This window comes from Equus przewalskii, chromosome 10, assembly GCF_037783145.1.
Source record: "Equus przewalskii isolate Varuska chromosome 10, EquPr2, whole genome shotgun sequence".
NCBI lineage: Eukaryota > Metazoa > Chordata > Mammalia > Perissodactyla > Equidae > Equus > Equus przewalskii.
Window position 1 is genome coordinate 37,827,657 of NC_091840.1, and position 26,119 is coordinate 37,853,775.

General features: G+C 50.0%; 2 protein-coding genes across 5 annotated transcripts; one reads left to right on the forward strand and one right to left on the reverse strand.

Annotated features, from left to right (window-relative positions):
* Positions 1-830: 830 nt before the first annotated feature.
* FNDC8 (fibronectin type III domain containing 8) lies at positions 831-8,549 on the reverse strand. Of its 2 annotated transcripts, none has more exons than XM_008533133.2 (4): positions 8,239-8,549; positions 3,597-3,966; positions 1,865-2,101; positions 831-1,285 (listed from the first exon to the last, which is right to left on the reverse strand). In XM_008533133.2, the coding sequence occupies exons 1-4, from the start codon at positions 8,445-8,447 to the stop codon at positions 962-964; spliced, it is 1,140 nt and encodes a 379-aa protein (XP_008531355.2). In that variant the 5' UTR covers positions 8,448-8,549; the 3' UTR covers positions 831-961. The 2 variants fall into 2 exon arrangements, with proteins under 2 accessions (XP_008531355.2, XP_008531356.2); XM_008533134.2 differs by having other exon boundaries at positions 1,865-2,041; positions 8,239-8,542.
* A 78-nt stretch (positions 8,550-8,627) lies between these two features.
* On the forward strand, positions 8,628-25,960 carry RAD51D (RAD51 paralog D). Of its 3 annotated transcripts, none has more exons than XM_070562545.1 (10): positions 8,628-8,802; positions 10,796-10,857; positions 11,088-11,206; positions 17,910-17,991; positions 18,231-18,365; positions 18,895-18,990; positions 21,943-22,033; positions 22,149-22,219; positions 24,406-24,570; positions 24,740-25,960. In XM_070562545.1, the coding sequence occupies exons 1-10, from the start codon at positions 8,751-8,753 to the stop codon at positions 24,821-24,823; spliced, it is 957 nt and encodes a 318-aa protein (XP_070418646.1). In that variant the 5' UTR covers positions 8,628-8,750; the 3' UTR covers positions 24,824-25,960. The 3 variants fall into 3 exon arrangements, with proteins under 3 accessions (XP_070418646.1, XP_070418645.1, XP_070418647.1); XM_070562544.1 differs by lacking the exon at positions 8,628-8,802 and adding an exon at positions 10,351-10,518; XM_070562546.1 differs by lacking the exons at positions 8,628-8,802; positions 21,943-22,033; positions 22,149-22,219 and adding an exon at positions 10,351-10,518.
* The last annotated feature ends 159 nt before the right edge of the window (positions 25,961-26,119 follow it).

A 26,119-nucleotide genomic window follows, 5' to 3' on the forward strand; every position in this document is an offset into this window, starting at 1 on the left:
TTCTCGCCTTCCACCATGCACATCTGCAACGAGGCTGCATGGGACTAAGGGAGGCACTGGTTGCTAAGTTTCCGCTCTCTGCAGACACTCATTGTCCTGTGCTCTCACCAGACCCTCACAGTACCCTGCAGCCATGCTTGGAAAGGTCTCTCATCCCCATATTTTTTATTTATTTATTTAGGAAGATTAGCCCTGAGTTAACATCTGCTGCCAATCTTGCCAATCTTCCTCTTTTTGCTGAGGAAGACTGGCCCTGAGCTAACATCCATGCCCATCTTCCTCTACTTTATATGTGGGACGCCTACCACAGCATGGCTTGCCAAGCGGTGCCATGTCTGCACCCAGGATCTGAACCGGCGAACCCCAGGCCACTGAAGCGGAACGTGCGTGCTTAACCACTGCACCACCAGGCTGGCCCCCGCATATTTTTGATGATGAAACAGCCCAGGAAGCTTAAATGGTTGCCCGTGCCCTTACACCCAGGAAGAGCCGGGATTATCAGACTCTGCCCCAAAGTTTGTGCACTTGACGCCATGTCCCTCCAGAGCTCGTGTCTGATGCCGGCAGTCTACAGGCTGCCACCACCTCTGTCAACCTTGCTGTTTTTCCTGGTGTAAGTGTATTTTAGTCTTTGAGTACCATCTCTTCCTCCCACGGAGAAAAGGGCTATGTTCGCAGAGCCAAGCAGTAGATGTGGTAGCATCCCATTGCCCCACCACCCTTGCTTTCCATGCCCCTCCCACCTGGATTCTTGGTCCTGGCACAAGCTAGGAAGGTGGATGCCAGCGGCTCAGCTGAGGCTGTCTGCGGCATGAAGTAGAATGTAGGGGCACTAGGTGACCTGCAGTTCTTTAATGAGGAACCTGGACCCAGCCCAGATCTAGGGGAGGGGGCCTAGCAGCTGTGGGCAGTGGCTGCCCTAGCCTGGCCTGCGGTGTCTCCACGTGAATGGAGCTCCTGTCTAGCCTTGGCCCCAGCCCAGGGGTGGAGTTCCAGTACCACTGTCACCAGGACCTGGGCCAGCAGCGTCATCAGTGGTTCCCTGGCATGGTGCTGGTGGTCCATTTAATGGTTCCAGTTCCTGAGGGCCCTGGGCCAAAGCTGAAGGTAGGTGGGCTTCCTGGAGCCTTCCCACTTTGTAGGGAAATAGGCATTCTGGATCTTGCCTCCGCATGTCCTCCAGCCTGATGAACACGGTTTTCCGCTGGGGTTCCTTGCGTTGCACGGTGATCTGGATGGGGTTGTGCTTGGGGAAGATGTTCAAGTGAGCGGCCACAGTTGCAAACTGAAATAAATCGAGAAAACCCCTTAGACTTCCCTCCCAAACCTGTCATCTTTGTTTCTGCAGCCCCTCTTCTGTTTGCTAAATGGGATCTTCGCTAGTCTTACCAACGTTTTCATCGACACAGGGAACATGTACAAAGAGGCATGATTCAACCGTGTGCCTCCCTAGTTGCGTGATGTTTCCAACCACAGGGCTGGCTGTCCTTGGGCCTCTTCTCCCCAGGCCGCTGCCCACCCCAGGCTGCTCCCTTTCCTCTGTTTCCCTCAATGCTCTTGACATCCTGGCCCTCTCACGATCATTAGTAGTAAGTTGAAGAATCCAAAAACCAATGGCTCTGGAAGATGAACATTGTAGAGGCGCTGATGAATATGTTAGTTTGCATTCCCAGTGGGCCCCAGAGTGGCTTAATCCTTAAACCTCCCAGAAGAGAGCAGCCTGGAATCGATACTTATTTGCCCAGGCAGAAGGAAAACAAGCAGGGAGATGAGTGGTGGGCGAAGACAGCTGTTCCCAACCCCCAGGCCCCTGGTTCAGACTTCCCTCCCGGCCCCGTTGGGCCCCTCTTCTCCCAGGGCTCACTTTGTAGGGCTTGCACCACTTCCCCACCCCGGCTGTGTTGGCCGCGCGGGCGGTGAGGCAGTAACTCGTGTTAGGCTTCAGCTCCATCAGCTTCACCGTGATCCCCAAGATCTTGTTGAAGATCCATGGGCGATTCTTTGCCTTGGGCGGCTCATCGTCATTTTTCTTTGCCACCTCCTGCAAGAGGACCTGGTAGAAACTGACTTGCTGCTTGCCCAAGGCATAGGTCCAGGAAATCTAGGGGAAGAGAGTCCCTGAGACTTCCTGAGACCTGGCCCCTGGCCTGTCAGCCCCTCACCCATGCCCCACGTGGGTCAGAATGCCCTACTCCCATCCCCTGCCCCTGCTGGAGCTGAGGCAGGTCTGATGGAAGGCGGAAGGCACTCCAACGCTGGATGTGGAACCACCGGCCTGCAAGGTATGCTACTCCCCCTGGGCAGCCCCACTCACCTCAGAGTGTGCCCTCATTCCCTATTTCTTCTGGACTGTGTGTCAGTTGGGAGGGACCTTAGAGATAATCTTGTCCACCTCACTCATTGCAGATGGGGTTACAGGTTCAGAGAGGGCAAGTGGCTGGCCCATGGTCACACAACTATTAAGTGACAGAGCCAAGGTCAGGCCAATAGCTCCAGAGCCCATACACTTTGCACTACAACAGCGGTTGCCAAGCCTGGCTAAGGATCTTGGGGAGTTTTTATAACACTGCAGTTTCGCAGCCCTGCTGCATCCTGTCTGGTCTCCCATTTCCAGTTTCTCTTCCATCTAGGCCGTGGTTCTCAAACTTCAGTGTGCATCAGAATCCCCTGGAGGACTTATTAAAACACAGATTGCTGGCCCCCATCCCCACAGTTTCTGATTCAGTAGGGGCGGGGGTGGGGGCGAGAATTTAAATTTCTAACAAGTTGCCTTATGATGTTGAAGCTGTTAGTGGTCTGGGAACCACACTTTGAGAAACACTGCTCTAGACCATTTAACAATGGGGCTCCCAGATTTATCTTTCTAAAATACAGCTCAAATTGCATTCCTCGCCTGATGTAAAGCTTTGCAAAAAGCTGTTCCCTATTGCTTACAGAGAAATCTAGAAAGTAGCCTAACAGTGGAGGACCTCTGGAAAATGACCCCAGACTGACTTTCCCCTTTGTCCCCCTTCCTGCACTCTAGCGCTACTCAACATGCGGTCCGTGGGCCATTAGCACTTCCTGGGAATTTGTTAGTGGTGCAAATTCTCAGGATCCACCCCAGACCTACTGAATCAGAACCTTTAGCGGGGAGGCCTAGGAATCTCGTTTGTAACAAGACGATCAGATCTGCAGGCACATTGAAAGTGGGAGAAGCCCTGGGTCAGGACCTGGGTGTTTCCTTCCACATTTCCCCACCTGTGAGCCTTTGCTAGTGTCAGACTCTCCATGGAATGCCTTTCCCCAGCTCTAGATATTTAAATCCTACCTCTGTGTCCCAGCTCAACAGTTGCCAAAAGCCACCAAGTTTATTCCTGCACCTGGAAGTAATATTTCTTTCCTTCTGAATTCTTGGTGGCACTTCCCTGAACACTGACCCCTTTCTAGGTTGCACTGGAGTTCTTTACAGACATGCCGTCTCTCCTAACCCAACAACTTAAGGTCAGCATGCAGGTGGTAGGTATCTTCCCATTCCCCATGGAACTCGGCCCGGTACCTGGCACATTGGGGGTGGTCAGTAAGCCTTAGCCAAATGCATGAGGAGCGAAACGCACCACAGCAGTGGAATCGCTGACTGTGTGTTCACAGATGAAGGGTGCCTCTGGCACATCCACCACCACAGAGGACTCTGAGGACGTTGAGGAGGTGTCTATGTCCAGTTCAGGGTTGTCAAGGTCCAGAATGCCCCCAGAGGCCATTTGGGACTTAGATTGGTGGGGGCAGAGGGCCGGGTCTCCCTTTTCTACATTCTTGGCCACGGAGGAGAAGCTAAGTTTGTTCAGCTCGCCCTCCAGCATCCCTGCAAAGAAGCTGCTGTTGGGCTGGGTCACAACCAATTTGATGGGATTCAACAAGGTGGATGAGACGGGGGAGATGCTGGTGTCATCGGAGCTGCCTTCAGAATCCTCCAGTGGCATCAGTTTCCTGGAGTGGGAGGGGAGATAGATGAGCCAGGTAAAGGAGGCCACCCCAGCCCATCAACCTGGAAGTTCCTGCAGGGCAGGCCTTGGACCTGACTTACCAGCATCCCCAGCTACTTCTGAACAGCTCAGAACACCCTATTGCCCTGCAGCAGTGCATCAAACCCACAGGGCACTTATAATGAAAAACGCACATTCCTGGGCCCTGGGCCCCAGTTGGGATGGGAGTGGAAGCTGCCAAAGTATCTTTAATAAGATTCTCAGACGATTCGGATGCAGGTGTTCTGAGAACCACAATTTGAGAAACATTTGGCAAACCTTTAAGTCCTCCCTCCAAAGAGGGGTGCAGACACCCAGGGAATGACCAAAATGATCTACTGCGCTATGGGAGAGTATCAAAAAGTATTTAAAAGAAAAAGAATTAAGCTTTACTAATATTATTTATTATTGTTTAATATTTAATGCAATTACTAATTTATTTACTCAGGTTTTAGAATATTTAACACTATTAATACCTAGCATGTAAAATTAACAATAGTACAGATAAATATACATATTTTGAGTGAATGCTAAAAAACCTTTTTCCATTTTAATTTTGTTAGATTATGAAACACTTTAGACATACAGAAAGATATCAAGAACACTATATTAATGGGGATGTAACGTACAGCATGGTGACCATGTTGATAATACTGTATTGTATTTTAAAAGTTGCTAAGAGAGTAGATCTTAAAAGATCTTATCATGAGAAAAAATTGGTAACTATGTGGCAATGGATGTTAACTAAACTTACTGGGGTAATCATTTTGCAATATATACATATATCAAATCATGACATTGTACACCTTAAACTAATACAATGTTATACATCAGTTATATCTCAACAAAACTGGAAAAAATTGGGGCCAGCCCAGTGGCGCAGCAGTTAAGTCCGCACGTTCTGCTTCAGCGGCCCAGGGTTCCCCAGTTCGGATTCTGGGTGTGGACCTAAGCACTGCTTACCAAGCCATGCTGTGGCAAGCATCCCACATATAAAGTAGAGGAAGATGGGTATGGATATTAGCTCAGGGCCAGTCTTCCTCAAAAAAAAAGAAAAAAGAAAAGAAAAAAGAAAAAAAACTGGAAAAAATAAAGTACATCTGACCAAGAAAAAAAGAATAAAAGAATAATATATTGTTTCCATTTAGTCACCATCTAGCTTCAGAACGAAAGCCTTGTCAATATAGGCAGAGCCCCTGAAGACTTCTTTTCCTCACCTTGCTCCTTAGCCCAGTGTAGTAAATTTAAAATTTTATGTTTATTACTCCCTGTCTTATAGGTTTGTTACATATGTATGTTATCCCCAAGCAAAATCTATTATTTTGCATATTTTTAAACTTTATATAAATAAATGGTATCATTCAATACATATCCATTGGCAGCTTGCTTTTTCATTCAACATCGTGGTTTTTTAGATTCATCTGTACTGATATGTGTAGCTCTGGTTCAGTCATTTTAACTGTTGTATGGTTTTCCATTACGTGGATATTTGTATTGTTACCAATTCTTTGCTACTACAAAGAAAAACCTTGCACATATTTCCCCACTATTTAAAAACTTTTTCCTGGGGCTGGCCCCGTGGCCGAGTGGTTAAGTTCGTGCGCTCCACTGCAGGTGACCCAGTGTTTCGTCGGTTTGAATCCTGGGCGTGGACATGGCACTGCTCATCAAACCACGCTGAGGCAGCGTCCCACATGCCACAACTAGAAGGACCCACAACGAAGAATGTACAACTATGTACCAGGGGGCTTTGGGGAGAAAAAGGAAAAAAAAAATAAAAACTTTTTTTTTTACTGATGAAGTGCAGAATCTAGAAGTTGCCCTCAAGTCTTTTTTTTACCTTGACTCAAAGTAAGAAACACATATTACTCGGAACCCTAGTACCGATGGCCCCGACTTATGATGGTTCAACCTTACGATGGTGTGAAAGCGGTGTGAATTCAGTAGAACCTGTACTTCGAATTTTGAATTTTGACCTTTCCCAGGTTAGCGACTCATGGCACGATCCTCTCTCGTGATGCGGGGCAGCGGCAGCGACAGAGGCTCCAGTCAGCCCGGCAATCACAAGGGTAAACGAGGGATCTGCTTACAACCATTCTGCACCCATCGGACTGTTCTGGTCCTCACTTTCTGTACAGTATTCAGTAAATTACAGGAGACAGTCAACACTGTACTATCAAGTAGGTTTGGTGTTAGAGGATTTTGCCCAACTTGAGGCTGATGTAAGTGTTCTGAGCACGTTCAAGGCAGGCAAGTCTAAGCTGTGACGTCCGGTAGGTTAAGTGTATCAGACGCATTTTTGACTTAGGATATTTTCAACTTAGGATGGGTTTATCAGGACGCAACCCCACTGTCAGTTGAGGAAGATCTGTATACTCATACATAACATGAAACTAAACCACGTTTCACAAACCAGTACTTTACGTGTGATGTGCTCTGGAATTTTCACTCTATTTTATTTCATTTTTATAATACTGGTCTCCACCAACTAGAGTGAGTTCCTGACCCATTAATGGGGCACAACCCATAATTTGAAGAGCAGTGGTCTAGAGAGAGCAGTCACAGGCCTTTGGGGGCCACATACCCTGACCAGAGTCACACGGTGAGTTGACTGCAGAGTTGGAATTAGAACCCAGATCTCCTGGCCAATCCCCCGACCCGCCGTCTCCATGTCATGCAGCCCCTCAGCCACCCTAGCCCATCTCTCCCACTGCTCTGGCCAGGTTCAGCAACTGACACACAGTCCTGGATCCCTTACTCCAGGCCAGCCTCTGGCTTCATGGTTACTTGATGGGCCAAATTTTTCCTCTCTGAGCTCCAGTCCTGTGGACCTCCTCTTGAGAAATCCTGATCCACCCAAACCTCCTGTGCTAGCCCTTGGTGGACATCTGGAATAGATGATTCCCCCACCAAGGTCCTTTGTAGGCTGAAGAGCCTGAGTACTGGTGTCATTTATACTTCAGACTGTCCTAATGAAGTTCTGTGTTAGATTTACTTGTTCAAAACACCAGTGCTGAAGTGGGCAGGGACGGCAGCTGGGCATTGGGCTATATGCTGGACAAAAACATTTCTGATCTTCGCAACACCCTGCTGGATGGGTGTGAGCCTCATTTTGCAAATGAGGGACTGAGAGTCCCTGATCTTAACTAACCTGTCTATGGCAACTATCTAAGTGGTAGAACCTGGATTTGAACTTGGACTCCTAGCCCAAGACTTTCCCACCCTACCGTGAGTTTTCCTGCAAGCATCTGTCACTTCAACCACACCTGCTTACTTACAGGTCCCTTAGGAAATGGACACTGTATCCCTTTCATAGAATCAGGACCAGCTACATAGTTTGCGGGGACGCTTCCTCAAAAATTATTAAGAATTTTAAGACAGTGACAGCAGAGCATTAAACGAAGCACAGGGAGGGCCCTTCTAAGTGTGGGGCTGTGTGTGACTGACTGCACAGGTCACACACCTGTGAAGCTGCCCTGCAGATCCCACATCAACCGGCACCACCGCCCCTTCACGGGCTGACTCCTTCCCTTCCAAGGAGATTCAGCTCAAATATCACCACTTCCAAGAAGCCTCCCTAATGCAACCCCTCCCCAGCCACACTAAGGCCCCTCAGTTCCTCAGGGTGTTCTGACAGCACAGACCCTGATGCATTATTCTGAATTCTTGCCTGACATCCTCCCAACACCCAGCCCCCTGCCCCAGGCTTGGAGCTCCCTGAAGGCAGGTACTGTGCTTTCCAGCACTGGATTCCCAGAACTAACACTGGCCCAGACACCCTGCAGATGCTCAAAGAGTTCTGAGGAATGAAGTAAAGGGAACCCAGAATCACTGAGGAGGAACAGTAAACCTCAGTCTGAAGGCAGGCAGGCTACTGGGGGCACATAATCAGGCAGGCAAAGGCACCAAAAGGGAGGACTGAGGGAGAGGAGCCTTGGGGGAGTGGAATGGGACAGGGGCGTCTGTGTGGGGGTGTGAGGCCTGCAGCTAGACAAAGCTGGATGAGGAGCACTGTTAACTCTGACTAATCCCGGAAGGCTTCCTGGCGCAGGAGGCCTAAATGCCCACCAAGAATTGATTTGGGGTCAGGAATCCACAGTGCAACCTGCACACATGTGCTTGCCTGGGAGTCCAGGGACAGGGTTGTGACAGGTCAAGGAAATACCGCCTCTTGAAGCCCCTCTCCCCACCCCCCAGCTCTGGCCTTAGAAAGGAAAGGACTAGATTTGTGTCTTACGGAAGACTGATGGTATCTTCCTCCAAGAAGGTAACCAGACTGCCACTGGAGGAAAGCGGGAGTCCTTTGGTAGTGATGGTCCTGTTCATAGACTTGGGGTTTGGAAAGGGCTGCAGCATTTGATGGTGCGCATTCAGAAGGTTGAGGGTTTCCTTCTTCATCGTGGCCCCCTCCCCATTCCCCACTTTGTAGAGCACCTCTGATGCCATCTAGTTTGTTTGGGACCACAGCCGTCACCAGGCAGGACAACCAAGCTGACAGAAAGCAGAGAGAAACTGGCAGCAGCACACCTACCCTAAGTTTGGGTGGGGTGGGCGTGCAGCGAGCTGACTTCATAATCACTGCAGAGTGTAACAATTGGGGACCAGCCTCCTCCTTGACCCGAGGCTGCTACTGCCCAGGGCCAGTGTCAGGGGTGGGGGAGAGTCGAGGGACAGCCCACGCCACTCCCTGCGCCCTCCAGCTCTAACTCCGTGCTTAAAGCAGCTCTGCCCTTTTCTGAAGATCTCAAAATGCTTACCACCTGTTTCCTTCAGAGCTGCCCTGGGAAGGAGGAAAAGGATGGTGAGAGAAAGGCACCCGGGCGTGGAGGGAGACGCCGGGGCCCTGGGAGGGGCAGTGCTGGGACGGGGTGGGAGAATGGTGTATGGAATGCTGAGGCTCGATACCCAGAAATCCCAGGCAGCAAATCCTCACTCAGTCCAGGGATAGGGAAAGCCTCGACAGCTCCAGATTTTACTGCTGGAATTCTAAATGTGCCAGGTCCAAGTGTCTTCACGGGTTGAGCGACAACAGTGGATGCAACAAAGGGATACAAAGATGGGCCAGACACTATGTCTGTTCTCCAGGAAACCCCTTTACAGCAGGAAAATATACACACAACTTGCCGGGGGGGGGGGGGGGGTGCAGGGGAGGGGTGGTGAGAGGCTGTTAAGACGGCACTGGCTTTGCTCTTAGAAGGGGTTCGTCCACTCTAAGTCCTGCTCTTCGCTTACAGGCTGTGTGACCTTTGACAAACAACTTCACCTTGCTGTGCCTCAGTCTCCTCATCTGTGCAATAGGCATACAAATAGCACCTACTGCATTGGACTGTGAGGAGATAACCCTGTAAAGCTGTTTTATTTCTTCTAGAAGATGAGGCAAAGCAAAGGACATTTAAAAATACCAAATCAGGGGCCGACCCAGGGGCCCAGCGGTTAAGTTCGGACATTCCACTTTGGTGGCCCGGGGTTCGCTGGTTCGGATCCTAGGTGCGGAGGAAGCACCGCTTGGCAAACCATGCTGTGGACTGCGTCCCACATATAAAGTAGAGGAAGATGAGCACGGATGTTAGCTCAGGGCCAGTCTTCCTCAGCAAAAGGAGGAAGATTGGCAGCAGATGTTAGCTCAGGGCTGACCTTCCTCAAAAAAAAAAAAAAACCCAAATCATATTTTTTGTGTTCTATATACTCAGGGTTTTTGTTGTTGTTACTCATTTAAAAAAAAAGAAAAAATTGAAGGTGCTGCCCCGTGACCGAGTGGTTAAGTTCCCGCGCTCTGCTTCGGGGTCCCAGGGTTTCGCCAGTTCGAATCCTGGGCGCGGACTTGGCACCGCTCATCAAGCCATGCTGAGGCGGCATCCCACATGCCACAACTAGAATGACCCACAACTAAAACTATACAACTACGTACCGGGGGGCTTTGGGAGAGAAAGGAAAAAAAATAAAATCTTAAAAAAAAAAATTGGAAAATACAGAGAAGACAGAGAAGCAGGCGCCCGCGGCGCGCTCTGCGGCTGCTTAGCACCTAGCACCCAGAACCCATCATACAAGGTGCAATAGCCTACGATCTGATTTAGTGGATTCCTCTTCGCTGTCTTCCTCTCACTAACGGGTCGGTCCCTTAGCGTGGGGAGGTCCGTCCAGGCCAACTTTCTGGCCCAGCGGTTGGAAGAAAAGCAGGCTCCCGGGGGGCGGGCAGGGAGGCCTGCGCGCGTGGGGAAGAGGCCCGCGGCGGAGGCGGGCGCCGAGGCCGGGAGCCGGTGCGGGGCCGCGGGGGCCGGGGCGGGAGGCCGCGCGGCCGGCAGGTGGCGCTGCAGGCCGGGCCCCGGGCTCCGTGCGCCGGAAGCGGCGGCCGGCCGGCAGGGCAGGAGGGCGGGCCCGCTGCGAGGGGTGCGCGCCGAAGGCCCGGCGGAAGCCCGCGCGCGGCGCGCAGGCAGCATGGGCCTGCTCAGGGCCGGGTTGTGCCCAGGCCTCACCCAGGACGTGGTGCAGCTGCTGAGGGGCCGCGGCATCAGGACAGGTGGCGGCGTGGGCTCGCCCCGCGTTCCCGGGAGGGGCCTTCCCCTGCCCTGCCCGCCCTGCCCCCGCCACCTGGAGAGGCTCCCCGAGGAAGGGCAGGACCCCTCCGGTGTGCCCGGCTCCCCGCCGGCCCCTCGGCTCTGGTGGTCCGCGTGGGCCTCCCGAGACGGCCTGCCCGGAGCTAGAACTGCGCCCCCATTTCACCGATGAGGGAGAGCTCAGGGGGGGCAAGCCCGGGCCGCCTTCCTGCCAATCAGCCACGCGCGTTTTGTTTTCAGTGGTGGACCTGGTTTCCGCAGACCTGGAGGAGGTGGCCCAGAAATGTGGCTTGTCTTATAAGGTGAGCTGACAGTTCCCATGCTCCCAACCTGGGTGCCTCTGAATGTCCATCTCTGAGCCAAGGGAGCAAAGGGTTTCCAGAGATGGATAAGGGCGTGGAGGGCCGGTGAGACCCCAGGATGCCCCTCCCTCGGCCGGTCCTCGTCGAGTCCTGGGGGTTGCGAGTCCTGGGGGTTGCGGTGGGCTGAAGTGCCCCTGCCCCATGCGGAGTTGCCCCTGCCCCTTCCGCAGGCCCTGGTTGCCCTGAGGCGGGTGCTGCTGGCTCAGTTCTCAGCTTTCCCATTCAATGGCGCTGATCTCTACGAGGAGCTGAAGACCTCCACTGCCATCCTGTCCACCGGCATTGAGAGGTTTGTATGTGTCCTCGGGGAAGGAGGTGAGAGGCCGCAGGCAGGGGCTGCCTCCAGCTGGGCTTCTGATGCTGGAGACTAGAGAGCAGGGTTTTCAAGCTGTGGTGAGGGCAGCGTGGATGATGGGCAGGACTTCTGAGTTCTCATACCCTGTAACAGGGTTTCTCTACCTGGCATTCTAGCGTTTGGGGATGCCTAATTATTTGGTGTGGGGAGCTGGAGCCGGTCCTGTGCGTTGCAGGATGTTTGGCTGCATCCCTGGCCTCTGTCCACTAGATGCCAACAGCACCTCCCTCCCAGGTTGAGACAATCAAAAATGTCTCCAGACATTGTCAGATGATGCCCCAGGCGGTAGAATTGCCCCTGGTTGGAAACCACTGTCGTATCACACAAGGTGTCAGTATTTCATTATTACTCGGCAGGTCAGAGCAACACTTTCTGGCCCTAGCTCCTGTTTCACTTAAGGATAGGGCACGAGAGATTGTGAGAGGACCAGCATTCATTGAGTGCCTACTAAGCTCCAGCCATGACTGTAGGTTACATAATCTCTTCGGTGACTCTGGGAGTTAGTAATTATTAAGCCCACTTGAGTTCTGCCCAAGAGGAGCGAGGGGCAGAGGTGGGGCTCAAACCCTGGCACTTGAGCCAGAACTTGGTTCATTCCCCATACTCTGCAGCCGGAGGGCACAGGCGAGCTTCCGGAGAAGAGCAGTTCCATTCTGCCGTGTTGTCTGGAGAGGGAAGGAGTTGGAAGACAATAGCCAGTTTTTGGCCAAAGAAGTCTGACCTCTCCCCTGGCCTGCTTGTGCAGAATTTGATGAAGAGCTCAGCCACCAGAGAGGTCCGGATCGGTCTGGCCCTTGCCGTTTCCATAACACGTTCTCTTGGCACGGTCCATGCAGCGTGGTGCTTGCTCCCCTTGGTTGGGGGTCCGAGTCCATTGTCCATCAAGCACTGGCTGAGTGCCTCCTGGGGGCTCTGTGTGAGGTTGTACTGAGTGCCTGCTGCCTAGTAGATACATGAGATGATTTGTGTGCGAGTGAGGCGAGGCTCCTGCACTTAAGGGGCGTGGGGTCTAGTGGGTAGACAGAAGTGTAAGCAGGGGGAGGCAGCATGGGGGGGGCGTTATTAACAGAAAGTCGACTTTGGGCTCAGGGAACTTATATAACCAAGAGGAGCTTATAAAACCAGCATACACAGAGGAGGCATTCAGGGAGCCGTCAAGTGGTGAACTGGCAGGAGTGCAGCTGCGTGGGGTCACTGCAGGGGGCATCAGAGTGGCTCAGGAAGCTCTGAAAGGAGGCAGGCCTTGGCCATTGAGGAGTGGATGGGCTTTCTCTGCCTGCTTACCGAGAACTGGGCGCCGTGCTTGCACCTCACGGTGCATTATATTATTTGTTCTTCACAGCCACCAATGAGCGCATTATGGTTAAAATCACCATTCTAAAGATGAGGAAACTGGGACTCAGGTCACACGACTTGCTCAAGAAGGCACAGCTAGTAAATGGCAGACCAGGCACTTGAAGTCATGTCTGTCACACTCCTAACTCCAGGGACCGAGCTCTCACTCGCCTGCCCTCCTGCCTCCCTGGAGGTGGGAGGCCGTTCTGTGAAAGCAGAGCCACAGGCAGTGGGGTGGAGGTGTGCACGGTGGACTGGAGTAGGGAGGCTGGCACGAGAGAGGCCAAGGAGAGAGGTGGCGGGGACGGCGGGGGGCAAGTCCCATCTAGGGCAGGTGACAGCAGGAGGTGAGTCGAAGAAGAGATGTGACAAGCTCTACTGCCGGGTGTGATATAGGCGTGAGGAATCAAAGATGACTCGCTGAGTTTCTCGCCTTCCTTGGTGTTCTCTGAACAGTTAATGGGTGTAACTTCACAAAGGGAGGGGGTCAATTCCATGGTCAAGAATTTGGGAAATGCTTCATTACCCCGAATTGAACAGGTTTCTTTGTTGTATGCCTTCTCCGAGCCTTTAGTGCTGATGTGCAGGCCCATAGAACACGGAGTGCGCCTTGGAAGAAACTGCATTGATGGGGGGAGATTGGTGGCTCTTTAAAGACCAGCTATATCTTGCTCATCTCTATATCTCAATTTTAGAATAAGGCCTTCGAGAAATGTCAGGCCTTTAGACGATGTCTGAATGAATGACTGAAAGCCAGCTCAGAGGGAACGGTGTAGGATAAACCCCAGAAATCACTTGTATTCAAAACAAGTGGTAAAACCCCAGGTGGACTTCTGCTCCACAAGGCAGGCCGGGGGTCTCTCTCCATGTTGACGGGCCGAGTAAGAGGAGATTGGTAGGAAGGTCCTCTAAGCTGTAGGAGAGCTGGAAGGCAAACAGATGAGAAGTCAGCTGGGGAGTGGATTTGGGAATTCCTTACACAGCGTGATCCTCACAGCCAAGAAAGTGGTTGATTCTTTTTTTTTTTTGTTTTGAGGAAGATTAGCCCTGAGCTAACTGCTGCCAGTCCTCCTCTTTTTGCTGAGGAAGGCTGGCCCTGAGCTAACATCCGTGCCCATCTTCCTTACTTCATATGTGGGACGCCTACCACAGCATGGCGTGCCAAGCGGTGCCATGTCTGCACCTGGGATCCAAACCAGTGAACCCCGGACCGCCGAAGTGGAATGTGCGCACTTAACCAGTGAGCCACCGGGCCGGCCCCGAGAGTGCCTTTCTAACCAGTTCCCAGGTGCCGCTGATGCTGCTGGTCTGGGAAGCACACCGGGAGAACCACTGCTGTAATGGAACTGGGGGTTCTCTGACCTCAGTGGAGGAAATGAGATCCAGGGGTGGCCAAGGCTCAATGTGCTTTAAACAGGTGCTTATTAAACAGAGACAGGATGAATACAGTTATTCCAAGAAGCCATGGGGCTGGTGTGATAACCAGAGTGTTTGACTGGCAGAGGCCTGTGGTTATAATGATGGGGTCCCTGGAATTGAAATAGATGGGTGCTTACTGAGGTGCTGCTGGCCACATACAGAGGGGTCATGGGAGGTCTTCAAGAACCTTTTCAGAGGACTGGAGCCCGTGAAGGTGATTGCAGGATAGAAAAGGGATGCGTGTAGTCAGGACATGGAGGCACTGGTGTAGGCTGTGGCAGAGGAGGAGCAGCTCCAGCCCGCAGGTTGGACAGGACATTGCAGGTGGGCAGTGACCTACTTCATGGTGGTTCAAGGACAGAACCTGGGTTAGGAGTTGACTCTGTCCTGAGTTTCTCCCAAGGCTTCCATAGCTGGAGTGTTGACAACATAGGAACTAAATAGCACCATTCTATCACTCATTTCTCTGGGAACATTTACTGTGTGTCTCCTGTGTTTGAGGCAGGTGCTAGTGATGGGGACGTAACAGTGAACAAGGCCCAGGTCTTGCCTCAGGGCGCTCCGGGCCAAATGGGGAAGACAGACGAAAACAAGCAAATGGAAAAAAATTACAAAGTCCTAGAACTAATTGTGAATTCAGCAAGGTTGCAGCGTACAAGATCAACACACAAAAATCAGTTGCATTTCTATATACTCAGAATGAACATGTGGAAATGGAAATTAAAAACCCAATACCATTTACAACTGCTCCAAAGAAAATGAAATACTTAGGTCTAAACCTAACCAAACAGGCATAGGATCTGTATGCTGAAATTAAAAATTGCTGATGAGAGAAATCAAAGACGACTCCAGTAAATGGAGAGACATACTGTGTTCTTGGATCGGGAGACTCAAGATTGTAAAGATGTCATTTCTCCATAAATTGGTCTATAGATTGAATGCAGAAAATCCTGGCAAGGTTTTTTGTAGAAATAGGCTTATTCTAATAATTATATGGAAAAGCCAGTGACCTAGAATAGCTAAAACAATTTTGAAAAAGAAAAAGTTGGAGGAATCAGGGGCCGCCCTGTGGCCTAGTGACTAAGTGTGGCGTGCTCTGCTTTGGCAGCCTGGGTTCGGTTCCTGGGCATGGACCTATACCACTTGTCGGCAGCAGTGTTGTGGCGGTGACACACACAAAATAGAGGAAGATTGGCACAGATATTGGCTCAGAGCAAATCTTCTTCAAGCAAAAAGGGGAAGATTGGCAACAGAGGTTAGCTCAGGGCCAATCTTCCTCAGCAAAAAAAAAAAAAAGCTGGAGGAATCACTCTACCAAATGTTAAGGCTTACCGTATACCTACAGTAATCAAGACAAGTGCAGTATTGCAAATAACAAGGCACACAGATCAATGGAGTGGAAGGGAGAACCCAGCAATAGCCCCACAAGAATCTCCAGCTGATTTTTGACAAAGGTACAAAAACACTTCAATGGAGGAGGGATATAGCCTTTTGAACAAATGGTGCTGGAGTTATTGGACATCATAAGTAATAAATAGTGTAAACCTCCCACCTTATACAAAAATTAAAAATGGATCATGAACTTAAATGTAAAACTTAAGCTTTTAGAACAAAACAGAGAAGAAAATCTTTGGGAACCTGGGCCAGGCAAAGTGTTCTTAGATTTGACACCAAAAGTATGATCCAAAAAAAAATTGATAAATTTAAAAAATCAAAATAATAGCTTTTGCTTGCAAAGGAGGATGAAAATACAAGCTATAGAGTGGGGAAAATATTTGCAAGCCACAAGTTCAGCAAAAGACTTGCGTATAATACATAAAGAATTCCTAAAACTCAACAGTAAAACAATCCAATTAAAAAATGGGCAAAAGACATGAACAGGCATTTCACCAAAGAGGACATCCAGGTGGCAAATAATCAGATGAAAAGATGTTCAACATCATTAATTATGAGGGAACTGCAACTTAAAACCATAGTAAGGGGCTGGCCTGGTGGCACAGCAGTTAAGTTTGCACATTCTACTTTGGGTGTGGACAAGGCACCACTCAGCAAGCTGTGCTGTGGCAGGCGTCCCACATATAAAGTGGAGGAAGATGGGCATGGATGTTAGCTCAGGGCCAGTCTTCCTCAGCAAAAAGAGGAGGATTGGCGGCAGATGTTAGCTCAGGGTTAATCTTCAAAAAAAAAAAAAAAAGCCACAATAAGATATTACTACACCTACCAGAGTGGCTAAAATAAAAAATGGTGATAACACCAAATGCTGGTGAGGATGTGGACAAACTGGATCACTCATAGATTGCTAGTGGGAAAGTAAAATGGCATAGCCACTCTGGAAAATGGTGGTTTCTTACAACATTGATAGGCACTCACCATATAACCCAGCAATTGCATTCTTGGGCATTTGTTCCAGAAAAATTAAAGCTTAGGTTTACACAAAAACCTGTACGTGAATGTTCATAGCAGTTTTTTTCATAACTGCCCCAAACTGGAAACAGGGAACATGTCCTTCAATGGATGAATAGCTGAACAAACTTGGTACGTTCGTACCCTGGAGTACTACTCAGCAATAAAAAGGAACAAACCGTTGATGCACGCAACAACTTGGATGGATCTCAAGGGACTGATGTGGCGTGAAAGAAGCCAGTCACAAAGGTTACATACTGTATGATTCTAGGTGCATAACATTTTTTTTTTTTAAGAAAGATTTTATTTTTCCTTTTTCTCCCCAAAGCCTCCTGGTACATAGTTGTATATTTTTAGTTGTGGGTCCTTCTAGTTGTGGCATGTGGGACGCCACCTCAGTATGGCTTGATAAGCGGTGCCATGTCCACACCCAGGATCCGAACCAGGAAAACCCTGGGCCGCTGAAGTGGAGCGCGTGAACTTAACCACTTGGCCACAGGGCCGGCCCCCATAACATTCTTGAAATAATGTAATAGTAGAGATGGAGAACAGATGAGTGGTTGTCAAGGCTTAGGGATTAGGGGTGGAGAGAAGGGATGTGGCTATAAAAGGGTAGCAACAAGGGAGCCTTGTAGCATGGAAATGTTCTGTGTCTTGATAAAATGGCATAGAATTCTAGACGGACACACACGGGCGTAACACTGGTGAAATCTGAATGTGCTCTGTGGATTGCCCCAGGTCAGCCCGTGCTGCTGTACTGCGGTACAATACATCTTGTAGTGCAGAATGCTACCGTTAGGTGAAACTAGGTGAAGGGTACACGGGACCTCCCTGTACATTTTTTTGCAACTTCCTGTGAATCTATAATTAGTTCAAAGTTTAAAAAAATGACAGATTGGGGGCCAGCCCGGTGGTGCAGTGGTTAAGTGCACACGTTCCACTTTGGCGGCCTGGGGTTCGCCAGTTCAGATCAGATCATGGGTGCAGACATGGCACTGCTTGGCAAGCCATGCTGTGGCAGGCGTCCCACATATAAAGTAGAGGAAGATAGGCATGAATGTTAGCTCAGGGCCAGTCTTCCTCAGCAAAAAGAGGAGGATTGGCAGCAGTTAGCTCAGGGCTAATCTTCCTCAAAAAAAAAAAAGACAAATTATGAGAAATGCTATCAAGGAAACCCACAAGAGACTGAGATGGAAAATGAAAGGAGCATCTTTTGATGGGGCGGCAAAGACGTCTGTTGGGAGGTTGGTCTTTAAGCTGAAGTGAAAGGATGAGGAGGGGCTGGAGGAGGAATGTTTCGCCGTGCACTCTTTCCCCAAAGGGAACTCCACCAGGACAAGCCTCCTGGCTGGAGATGTTCAGAATGTCTCTGGACAGAACCAGTGGTTGGAAGGAGTGTCTTGCTTTTCTTCTTGGTTCCTACTCCGTCTTTGTCTCCAATCCCCTGGGTTGATTCTCTTCCCCCCTCTTCTGCCATCAGCCTGGACAAACTGCTTGATGCTGGTCTCTATACTGGAGAAGTGACTGAAATTGTAGGAGGCCCAGGTAGCGGCAAAACCCAGGTACACGTGTGGCCAGCAGCCAGGAGGGGTGAGGGAGGTGGGTGCATAGCCCTGGATCCCTGGGGAACTTCTGCCATTGTGCTCGCGATTCAGAGCTCAGAAGAGAGAAGGCAGTGGTGAGGACAGGGGCTTGAACTTGGCCCATTCATGTTGCTGGGATCTGGACAAGATTTGGTGGGGAGCTCCCATTCTGGGCCCTCTTTGAGGGCTCAAGTTCAGCCAGTGCCCCGTCTACTCAGGTATGTCTTTGTGTGGCTGCAAATGTGGCCCATGGCCTGCAGCAGAACGTCCTGTACATCGATTCCAGTGGAGGGCTGACCGGCTCCCGCCTTCTCCAGCTCCTTCAGGCCAGAACCCCAGATGAGGAAGAGCAGGTAAGGGGCAAGGGAGCTGGGTTCCTTTGAGGTTCTGACACAAAAAGACCTCATTATCCCTTACATTGCAAGAATTTGGGCCATTTGGATGAATAGTTATTTCTGGCTTTGGAACTTGCTGTTCTATTAATACTTCCTATATTCCTCAAGCCTCCCGTGTTATGACATCACCCCAGCTTGGATGCTGCCCACGCTGATCCTTCCAAGAACCCCAGCTCCCCACATACCCTGATTCAGGCCTGGCAACCAGCCAGCATCTGTGTTTCTATCCCATTTCTTGCCCTTGGCAGACGTGACTAATCAGTCCTGTCATTCTTTCCCACTGAGCTCTGACTTGGCTTTGCAGCTCGGCCCCAAGCAGCCACCACTGTGAGAACTGACTCATTAGGCAAAGCCCATGTACCACCCTGGACCTGAGTCCTTGTGTCTAGGGGCCGCTTCCTGCTCAGCCTTAAAATCCCCCTTCATCTTGCTCAATCCCCTGCTCCCTCTTATCCAAAGCCCCTCCTTCTCTCTCCTCCCTCTTCAGGCAGGAGCTCTCCAGAGGATCCAGGTGGTGCATGCATTTGACATCTTTCAGATGCTGGACGCGCTGCAGGACCTCCGAAGCACTGTGGCTCAGCGGGTGAGCATGCTCTTCTGCCCCTCTTGCTTCACCCAGCTTGCTGGCTGCTGTCTGTATGTGGGCAGGTGTCCTACTACATACTCTGTTTGGAAATGCAGGTGCGCAGTCTGGTGACTCCAGCTGTGCTTGCCACTCCCAGGATGGGACTCCTGAATGCTTAATTCATTCCTCAGTGCCTCATTGTTCACATGCCCATCTTCCCCACTAAAGTAAGCCCCTTGAGCGCAAGGATCATGTCAGAGTCATCTCTGCATTCCCCCACTGGATTAGTTAGCATTACTTTCAGCTGCAAGTGCTAGAGTCTGTCTGACAGATATTTGAAACTGGAGGACATTTAATTATCTCACATGAGTCTGGAGGTTGGCAGGTCCACAATATCAGGGCTCTAGGTTGGTGTGTCTGATCTATTCTTCTCCCTCGTGACTGCAAAGTGGCTGCTATAGCTCTAAGCATGTCTTCACACATGTACATCCATATGCAGGGCAGTAGAAAATAAATGCCTCTTTTTTGTACTTCTTCCCTTTTATCAGGGAAGAAAAATCTTTCTCCAGAACCCACTAGTAGATTTCCCACTTCGCCTTATATCTAGTTGGTCAACTGAGTTATGGGGCTGGCCTGGTGGCGCAGCAGTTAAGTGTGCATGTTCCGCTTCAGTGGCCCAGGGTTCGCCGGTTCGGATCCCAGATGTGGACATGGCACCGCTTGGCAAGCCATGCTGTGGGAGGCGTCCCACATATGAAAAAGGGGAGGAAGATGGGCATGGATGTTAGCTCAGGGCCAATCTTCATCAGCAAAAAGAGGAGGATTGGCAGCAGTTAGCTCAGGGCTAATCTTCCTCAAAAAAAAGAACAAAACCAAACTGAGTTATATGTGTGTATTAGACCAGGGGTTGGGCCCACCTTCCCTGATGCCAGGAGATTTCTGTCTAGTACCTGAACACGCTCAGAGTCCTGTTAACAAGAAAGAGGGGTTTGGAATGGCATTTGGGTTGGTACCCTCCTACACCTGCTGGATGCCTAGACAGGACTTGGTGCACTGATTTCCAGACTACTAGATTGGAAAATACCTTAGAGAGAATAGTTTAATTCATTTTAAACTTTTTCTCTCACCCCAAAGCGTGACATGTTCCTGTGGGCATACCCAGGATTGTGTATAAAGTAAATCATTTTTACACACTTTGGTACATATGACAGTTGAACAAATACTTGCCATTGGAGTCATAGCTGCTTATGACCCACGTGTGTGTTGAGACATGAAGGCAAACATCCTGATCTGATCCAGCCCTCGTTTCTAGAGATGAGGAGAGTGAGGGCTGGAGAAGCTCAGTGAGTTGCCCGGAGTCACCACATGTTTAGGATAAGAACTAAGCTTATAAGCCCAAAATCTCAACTCTCAGGTCAAAAGACTACATTTTTTACTGTAGGAGCATTAGATGGTATATATTCTATTGCATAACAAGTTACCACAAACTTAGTGACTTACAACAACCCATCTTTACTACCTAACAGTTTTCATGGGTCAGGCGTCTGGGCGCAGCTGAGCTGGGTCCCCTGCTTGGTGTCTCACGAGGCCGTGATCAGGGCGGCATCTGGGCCGTGTTTTCATCTGGAGGCTCACCTGGGGAAGAAGCTGCTTACAGTCCACTCAGGTTGTTGGCAGAATTCATTTCCTAGCTGCTCCAGTTTCTTGCTGGCAGTGGGCCAGAGGTCCCCTTTAACTCCTGGCGGCTGCCCACTGTTCCCTGCCTTTTGGCCCTTTCCAAAGGCACTTCACAGCATGGCCACTTGCTTCTTCAAGACAGCAGGAGAGTGAGAGCAAAATGCAGCACGCAATCGTATTTAAAACATAATGTAATCATGGGAGTGACATCCCATTTCTTTTGCCATCTGATGTAGCCTAATCAAGAGAGTGACATTCCAACATCTTTGACGTTTTATTAGTGAGAAGCAAGTCACAGGACTTACCCACAGTCAAGGGGAGGGGATTTGACAAGGGCTCAGATACCTAGAGGTGGGGATCGTGGGGACCACCTTAGGGTCTGTCTGCCACGGATGACCTGACAGCTCCATGGCTGCAAGCTGTCCTATTTTGGCCAGAGATTTCAACTTGCTCTCCCAGAAAGTGAGGGAGAGCTAAGCCGATTTCAGTTTTAGCTTCTCTCTTTTCCACCAACCTCTCTTAGACAAGCTGATGACTGGCCAAGAGTCAGTAACTGGAAGATGAGGGGAGACGTGCAAAAGAGACCAGATAATGCTGAGTATCCAAGACTTGGCCAACACAAAGTGAAAAAAAAGTTGTGGAAACAGAATCAGCAAATGACAGGGTATAAGGACTAAGGAGAGGAGAAAGGAAGCGTCAAAGACGGTTTAGGTCTGAGAAACCAGGAGGATGGTAATGCTTGTGTAGAGACAGAAAATTATGGTTTTCACAGATGGCTGTCTGTATAGTCTATATTTGGAACCATTTTAGTTGTGGAAGATGAGGCCCCACAGGAATGATCTGAAAGGAGAAACTGAAGTAAAGAGAAGGCTAAACTCTTCAGCAAAGGAAGTTAGGAATTTGGGAAGCAGGCAGGAGAAGGAGAAGAGGAGCCTGACAAGATGATGGGGGGCTGGCCGTAAGGAGAAAGGTGGTCACTGAGAAAATTCCTGACCGGGGGCAACAGGACTCTGAACAGGGATTTGTCAAATTTAATTATTTTGGGGTATCTGTGATGTTCTGTGACTTAATCTCTCTCTGTCCACCCAAGTCTTCAGCAGAATCTGTTATACAGACAAATGGGGGTGGGGAAAGATGACATTGCTGATGTTCCATGATGCCTGTGCTCCTGGGTTTGGGGTCTGGGGAGGTTATTTCTTACCAGTTTCTGATAGAGGAGCAAGCTTGTCCTGGAATGGGTGCCCCCTAGAGGCCAGCTGGTTCATGGCACATACTTCCCCCCCGAACCCCCAGGTGAGCGGTTCTTCCGGGACTGTGAAGGTGGTGGTTGTGGACTCGGTCACCGCGGTGGTCTCCCCACTTCTGGGAGGTCAGCAGAGGGAAGGTGAGTGGTGTGGCAGAGCCCAGGGTTAGGGATGGGATCTGGCCTTCCCCTCTGGAGGCCAGTCCCTGCCCAGTCCCTGAGGCCCTGCCGCCTTCCCCCTCTGCCTCTCCTCCAGGCTTGGCCTTGATGATGCAGCTGGCCCAAGAGCTGAAGACCCTGGCCCGGGACCTTGGCCTGGCAGTGGTGGTGAGGAAGTGGGCTCAGCCAGCCGTGCTTCTCTTGTCTCGGATCCCTGGGCTTCACCAAGTGGGGACTTGAAATGAACTTGATTTCTAATTATAGCTCTCTATTTCTCTTAACTGGCAGCTTCTGAACTCCCAAAGTGGCCCTTTACGAAAGGGTCATAGCTGCACTTTCCTGAGTCATCTAGAGCGCTGGACTGTGAGGGGACGGGACCATAAATAGCCAAGTGTTCAGGGACAACCTTGTTTTCCTTTTTCCTTTCTTTAAGTCAAGTTTACTGAGGTGTAATTCACATAGAGTAACTCTCTCCTTGTTTGAAGTTTGACTAATGGATACTGTCGTATCCAGTCTTGTTACACCACCACAGTCAAGATACAGCATATTTCCATCCCCCCATGAATGTCCCCCAACCCCAGATAACCACTGATGTCGTTTTTGTCCCAGTAGTTTTGCCTTTCCCAGAGCTTCATAGAAAGAGATCTTTTTGCTAAAAGTAACTTTTTCTGCTTATAGAATAGTTTCTTAAAAGTCTGCCTGCTTCTCCTAGAAAGGGTAAAAAATAATTAAATAGAAGAGTCAAATTTGTAAGCAGTCTCCACATCCACAGAAACCATATTCATATTTTTATATTTCTCTATATAATCTCTTTTTTTTGGTGAGGAAGATTGGCCCTGAGCTAACACCTGTTGCCCATCTCTCTCTTTTTGCTTGAGGAAGAGTGGCCCTGAGCTAACATCTCTGCCCATCTTCCTGTTTTGTACGTGGGTCGCTGCCACAACATGGCTTGACAAGTAGTGTCGGTCTGTGCCTGGGATCTGAATCTCTGGACCTGGGCCACCGAAGTGGGGTACACCGAACTTAACCACTGTGCCACTGGGCCTGCCCCCATAAAATCTTTTCTCTCTGCTTACATACATGTACTTTTAACCAACTTTCCAACTAAACTGTAACCTTGTTTAAAAAAAAAAAAGAGTTATTTCATTCCATTTTCTACATTTTTAAATAGATTCTTTAAGAATGCCAGTTTTAGCAGTTACTTATTATTTTGTTTAATTCTTATATTACAGGGGCCTGTAAACTTTTTCTGTAAAGGGCCAGATAGTAAGTAATTGAGGCTTTATGGCCCTTATGGTCTATGTTGCAACTACTCAACTCTGCCTGTAGAAGAGGAGAACAAGCATGGACAAGACCTAAACAAATGGGCATGGCTATGTCCCAGTGACACTTGATTTTCAGAAACAATTTGGGGACTAAATTTGGCCTGTGGGCAGTAGTTTGCAGACCCCTGGTGTACCATAACCTTCTATTTCCTGATTTGGGGCCTTTAGGTCACCAGTTTTTCTCTATTTTAAATAAAACTATAGTGAACATCCTCATATCTAAATCTCTTTGCACATCTCATACTATTTCCTCAAACTCCTAAAAGTATAATTATTGAGTCAGGGATGCTTGTATTTTTAAATGTCTAGATACGACATTGCTAAATTTCCAGGAAGGTTATAGTACCCACCGGCAGTGTAAGGGGATCTGCTTTCCTCTTCTTTTGTTCTTGTCCTGGGTCCCAGGGCCTCCCTCTCCTGACCTGAGGATGTATGTGATCACCTGCTGTGTGCCAGGCTCTGGCTTAGGCAGTGGGCATTCAGTGAGGAACAAGCCACAGCCCCTGCCCTGGGGGGTCGGTGTGTGGGGGGAGAGCCTCATCAGGAGGATGCTCTGAGCCTTGGGTTGCTCACCTGTGATCAACCTGGGCAGAGTAGAGCTGACAACCAGATTAGGACCCCCCTTCCAGAACTGCCCGCACCCCCACCCACACAGATGTACTCCCTGACACAAAGAGCTGGTGGACATGGTCTCAGGATGCCCGTCTGCTGAGTGGGGGTGTGGTAGGTTCAAGCCCACCGCTGGTTCCCTCCAGGAAAGTGCAGGCAGCTCTACTTATTCCCTGACGTGCACCCCATCACCTGTTGGAGTTAAGCCTGAGGCATTGTGACTTAGTGGAAGGAGCTGTGCACAAGTTAGGAGCCCAGGGTTATAGTTCCAGACCTGCCATCGATAAGTCATGGAGCCTTGGGGAGGTCGTTTCTCTGCGCCAGGCCTCAGTTTTCCCATCTGTAAGATGAAGCAGTAGGAGCAGACGTCCTCTACACTTGCATTATGGATCTCTAAGTCTTTGATTCTTTCTGCCACAGGTGACCAACCACATGACCCGAGAGAGGGACAGCGGGAAGCTCAAACCTGCCCTCGGACGCTCCTGGAGCTTTGTGCCCAGCACTCGGATTCTCCTGGATACGGGCGAAGGAGCAGGAGCATCAGGCAGTCAGCGCACGGCATGTCTGATCAAATCTCCCCGTCTGGTGAGCTGGGCCCTGGGGAGAACCAGTAGGCTGGGCCCTTGAGAGCGGTTTCTATGCCCACACATGTCTTACAGAGGAATTCTTGGATGCCGAGACCTTAGAACCAAAGAGGCAACCCTCTTGGGTTGCTTACCTCAAAAACTTGCCCTTCCCGCCTGTCTTCTTCCAGCCAACAGGTTTCCAGGAGACAGTAGACATTGGGACCTGGGGCACTCTGAAGCAGAGCCCAGCGTTACAGGGACATCCGACATGACTGTGCTGTTGACTGGGAAAGGGAGAGACATCAAGGCCCCAACTCTCCTGAGCAGTAATGCCTGCTGTCCCCTGCCACCCAGCCCTTGGGACTGCAGTAGAAGCTCTTGGACTGGGCAGAAGAGATGTCTATGTTTGCCTAGCTTCTCTTTCTCACACAGCTACAGGCAAGAGACAATGCTGTGGTGGAAGGACCCAGACATTCATGCTGGTGCCACGTTCTCTTCCCTTGTTTCCTACCATGTGTGTTTCCAGTGGGAGCCGAGTTCACTGTGGCTTGGGGCATCTCTGGAGAGACACACTAGTGACTGGATGGATGACCCTGTGTGCCACCATTGTACCTGCGCTCTGTCCCTACACAGTGACTAAGCCATGAAGCCTCTAGCTTGCTTTTGTTTCTGTTTTTTTTGCCTGTTTTTCCATCTATAAGATGGGGCTCCCTTTCCCTCAGGTCTGTTTGTAAGTTACTGGGTGGAAAGTAACCTCGTAAATGTAAAACTCTTCATCTATCTCCTGCTCTTACAAATATAAAAAGGAAAATCCCCCCGCCCCACAGCCACCTGATTCCCCCCAGAAGGCTTTTTTTCAGTTTCCCCCAGTGAGGCCCCAAACGACTGTCGTTCCTTTTTGCCTCCTGCTGATTGGGTTTCACACACCTGCCCACATCACCATGACCAGGTGAGACATGAGCTCGCTGCAATCCCAGGGATATAGTTTAACAGGAAAAGAGGCTGTGACCTGCTCCTGGTGAATCCAGCCACTTGTTTAATATACATGGCGCCCTGTGGGGCTCCTCCACAGTACAGAGTAACCAGAGGTGCTGAACCGTGGCCTTGCCCGTAAACAGACAGGAGAATTTGCACAGTAAATAGAGCCAGCTGGGAAAATTGATGCTGGCGTAAATAATACATGGCAAATCTAGTCCTTTATGCAGAAATTCATGGCCAGTGGCTCCGAGATGCAATATAATTACGCTTCTCTTCCTGCCAGCTGTACCACGGCCTAGTGCCCTGGTGGATAAAATAACCCCCGCTGTCTGTGACCAGCACTGTGGCCCTGCGTCTGAGAGCTGTAACCCTGGCTGGGAGGGGAGGAGCACACCAGGGAAAGGAGAATAAAAGGCAAAGTAGAGAAATGATCAGGGTTGTTTGCTGACTACCTTTTTTAAAGGAAGGTCGCCTTTCTCAGAGAGCCTGTTATGTAATTAATTAGTTGTGCTTTGGCTACGGGACAAGGGGGTCAGAGTTGTACGTAGAAGATAGGACATTTAGAGATGATGAAGGCAGCAGGGATAGGA

Bases quoted from the DNA above. Each gene is read 5' to 3' on its own strand.
- FNDC8 (XM_008533133.2), bottom strand. From the start codon at position 8,447: ATGGCATCAGAGGTGCTCTACAAAGTGGGGAATGGGGAGGGGGCCACG. The intron at 2,102-3,596 runs GTGCGTTTCGCT...CTCTTCCCCTAG, and splicing joins TCAGCGATTCCACTGCTGTG to ATTTCCTGGACCTATGCCTT. The intron at 1,286-1,864 runs GTGAGCCCTGGG...GATTTATTTCAG, and splicing joins AGTGGTGCAAGCCCTACAAA to TTTGCAACTGTGGCCGCTCA.
- RAD51D (XM_070562544.1), top strand. From the start codon at position 10,437: ATGGGCCTGCTCAGGGCCGGGTTGTGCCCAGGCCTCACCCAGGACGTG. The intron at 17,992-18,230 runs GTACACGTGTGG...CCGTCTACTCAG, and splicing joins CAGGTAGCGGCAAAACCCAG to GTATGTCTTTGTGTGGCTGC. The intron at 18,366-18,894 runs GTAAGGGGCAAG...CTCCCTCTTCAG, and splicing joins CCCCAGATGAGGAAGAGCAG to GCAGGAGCTCTCCAGAGGAT.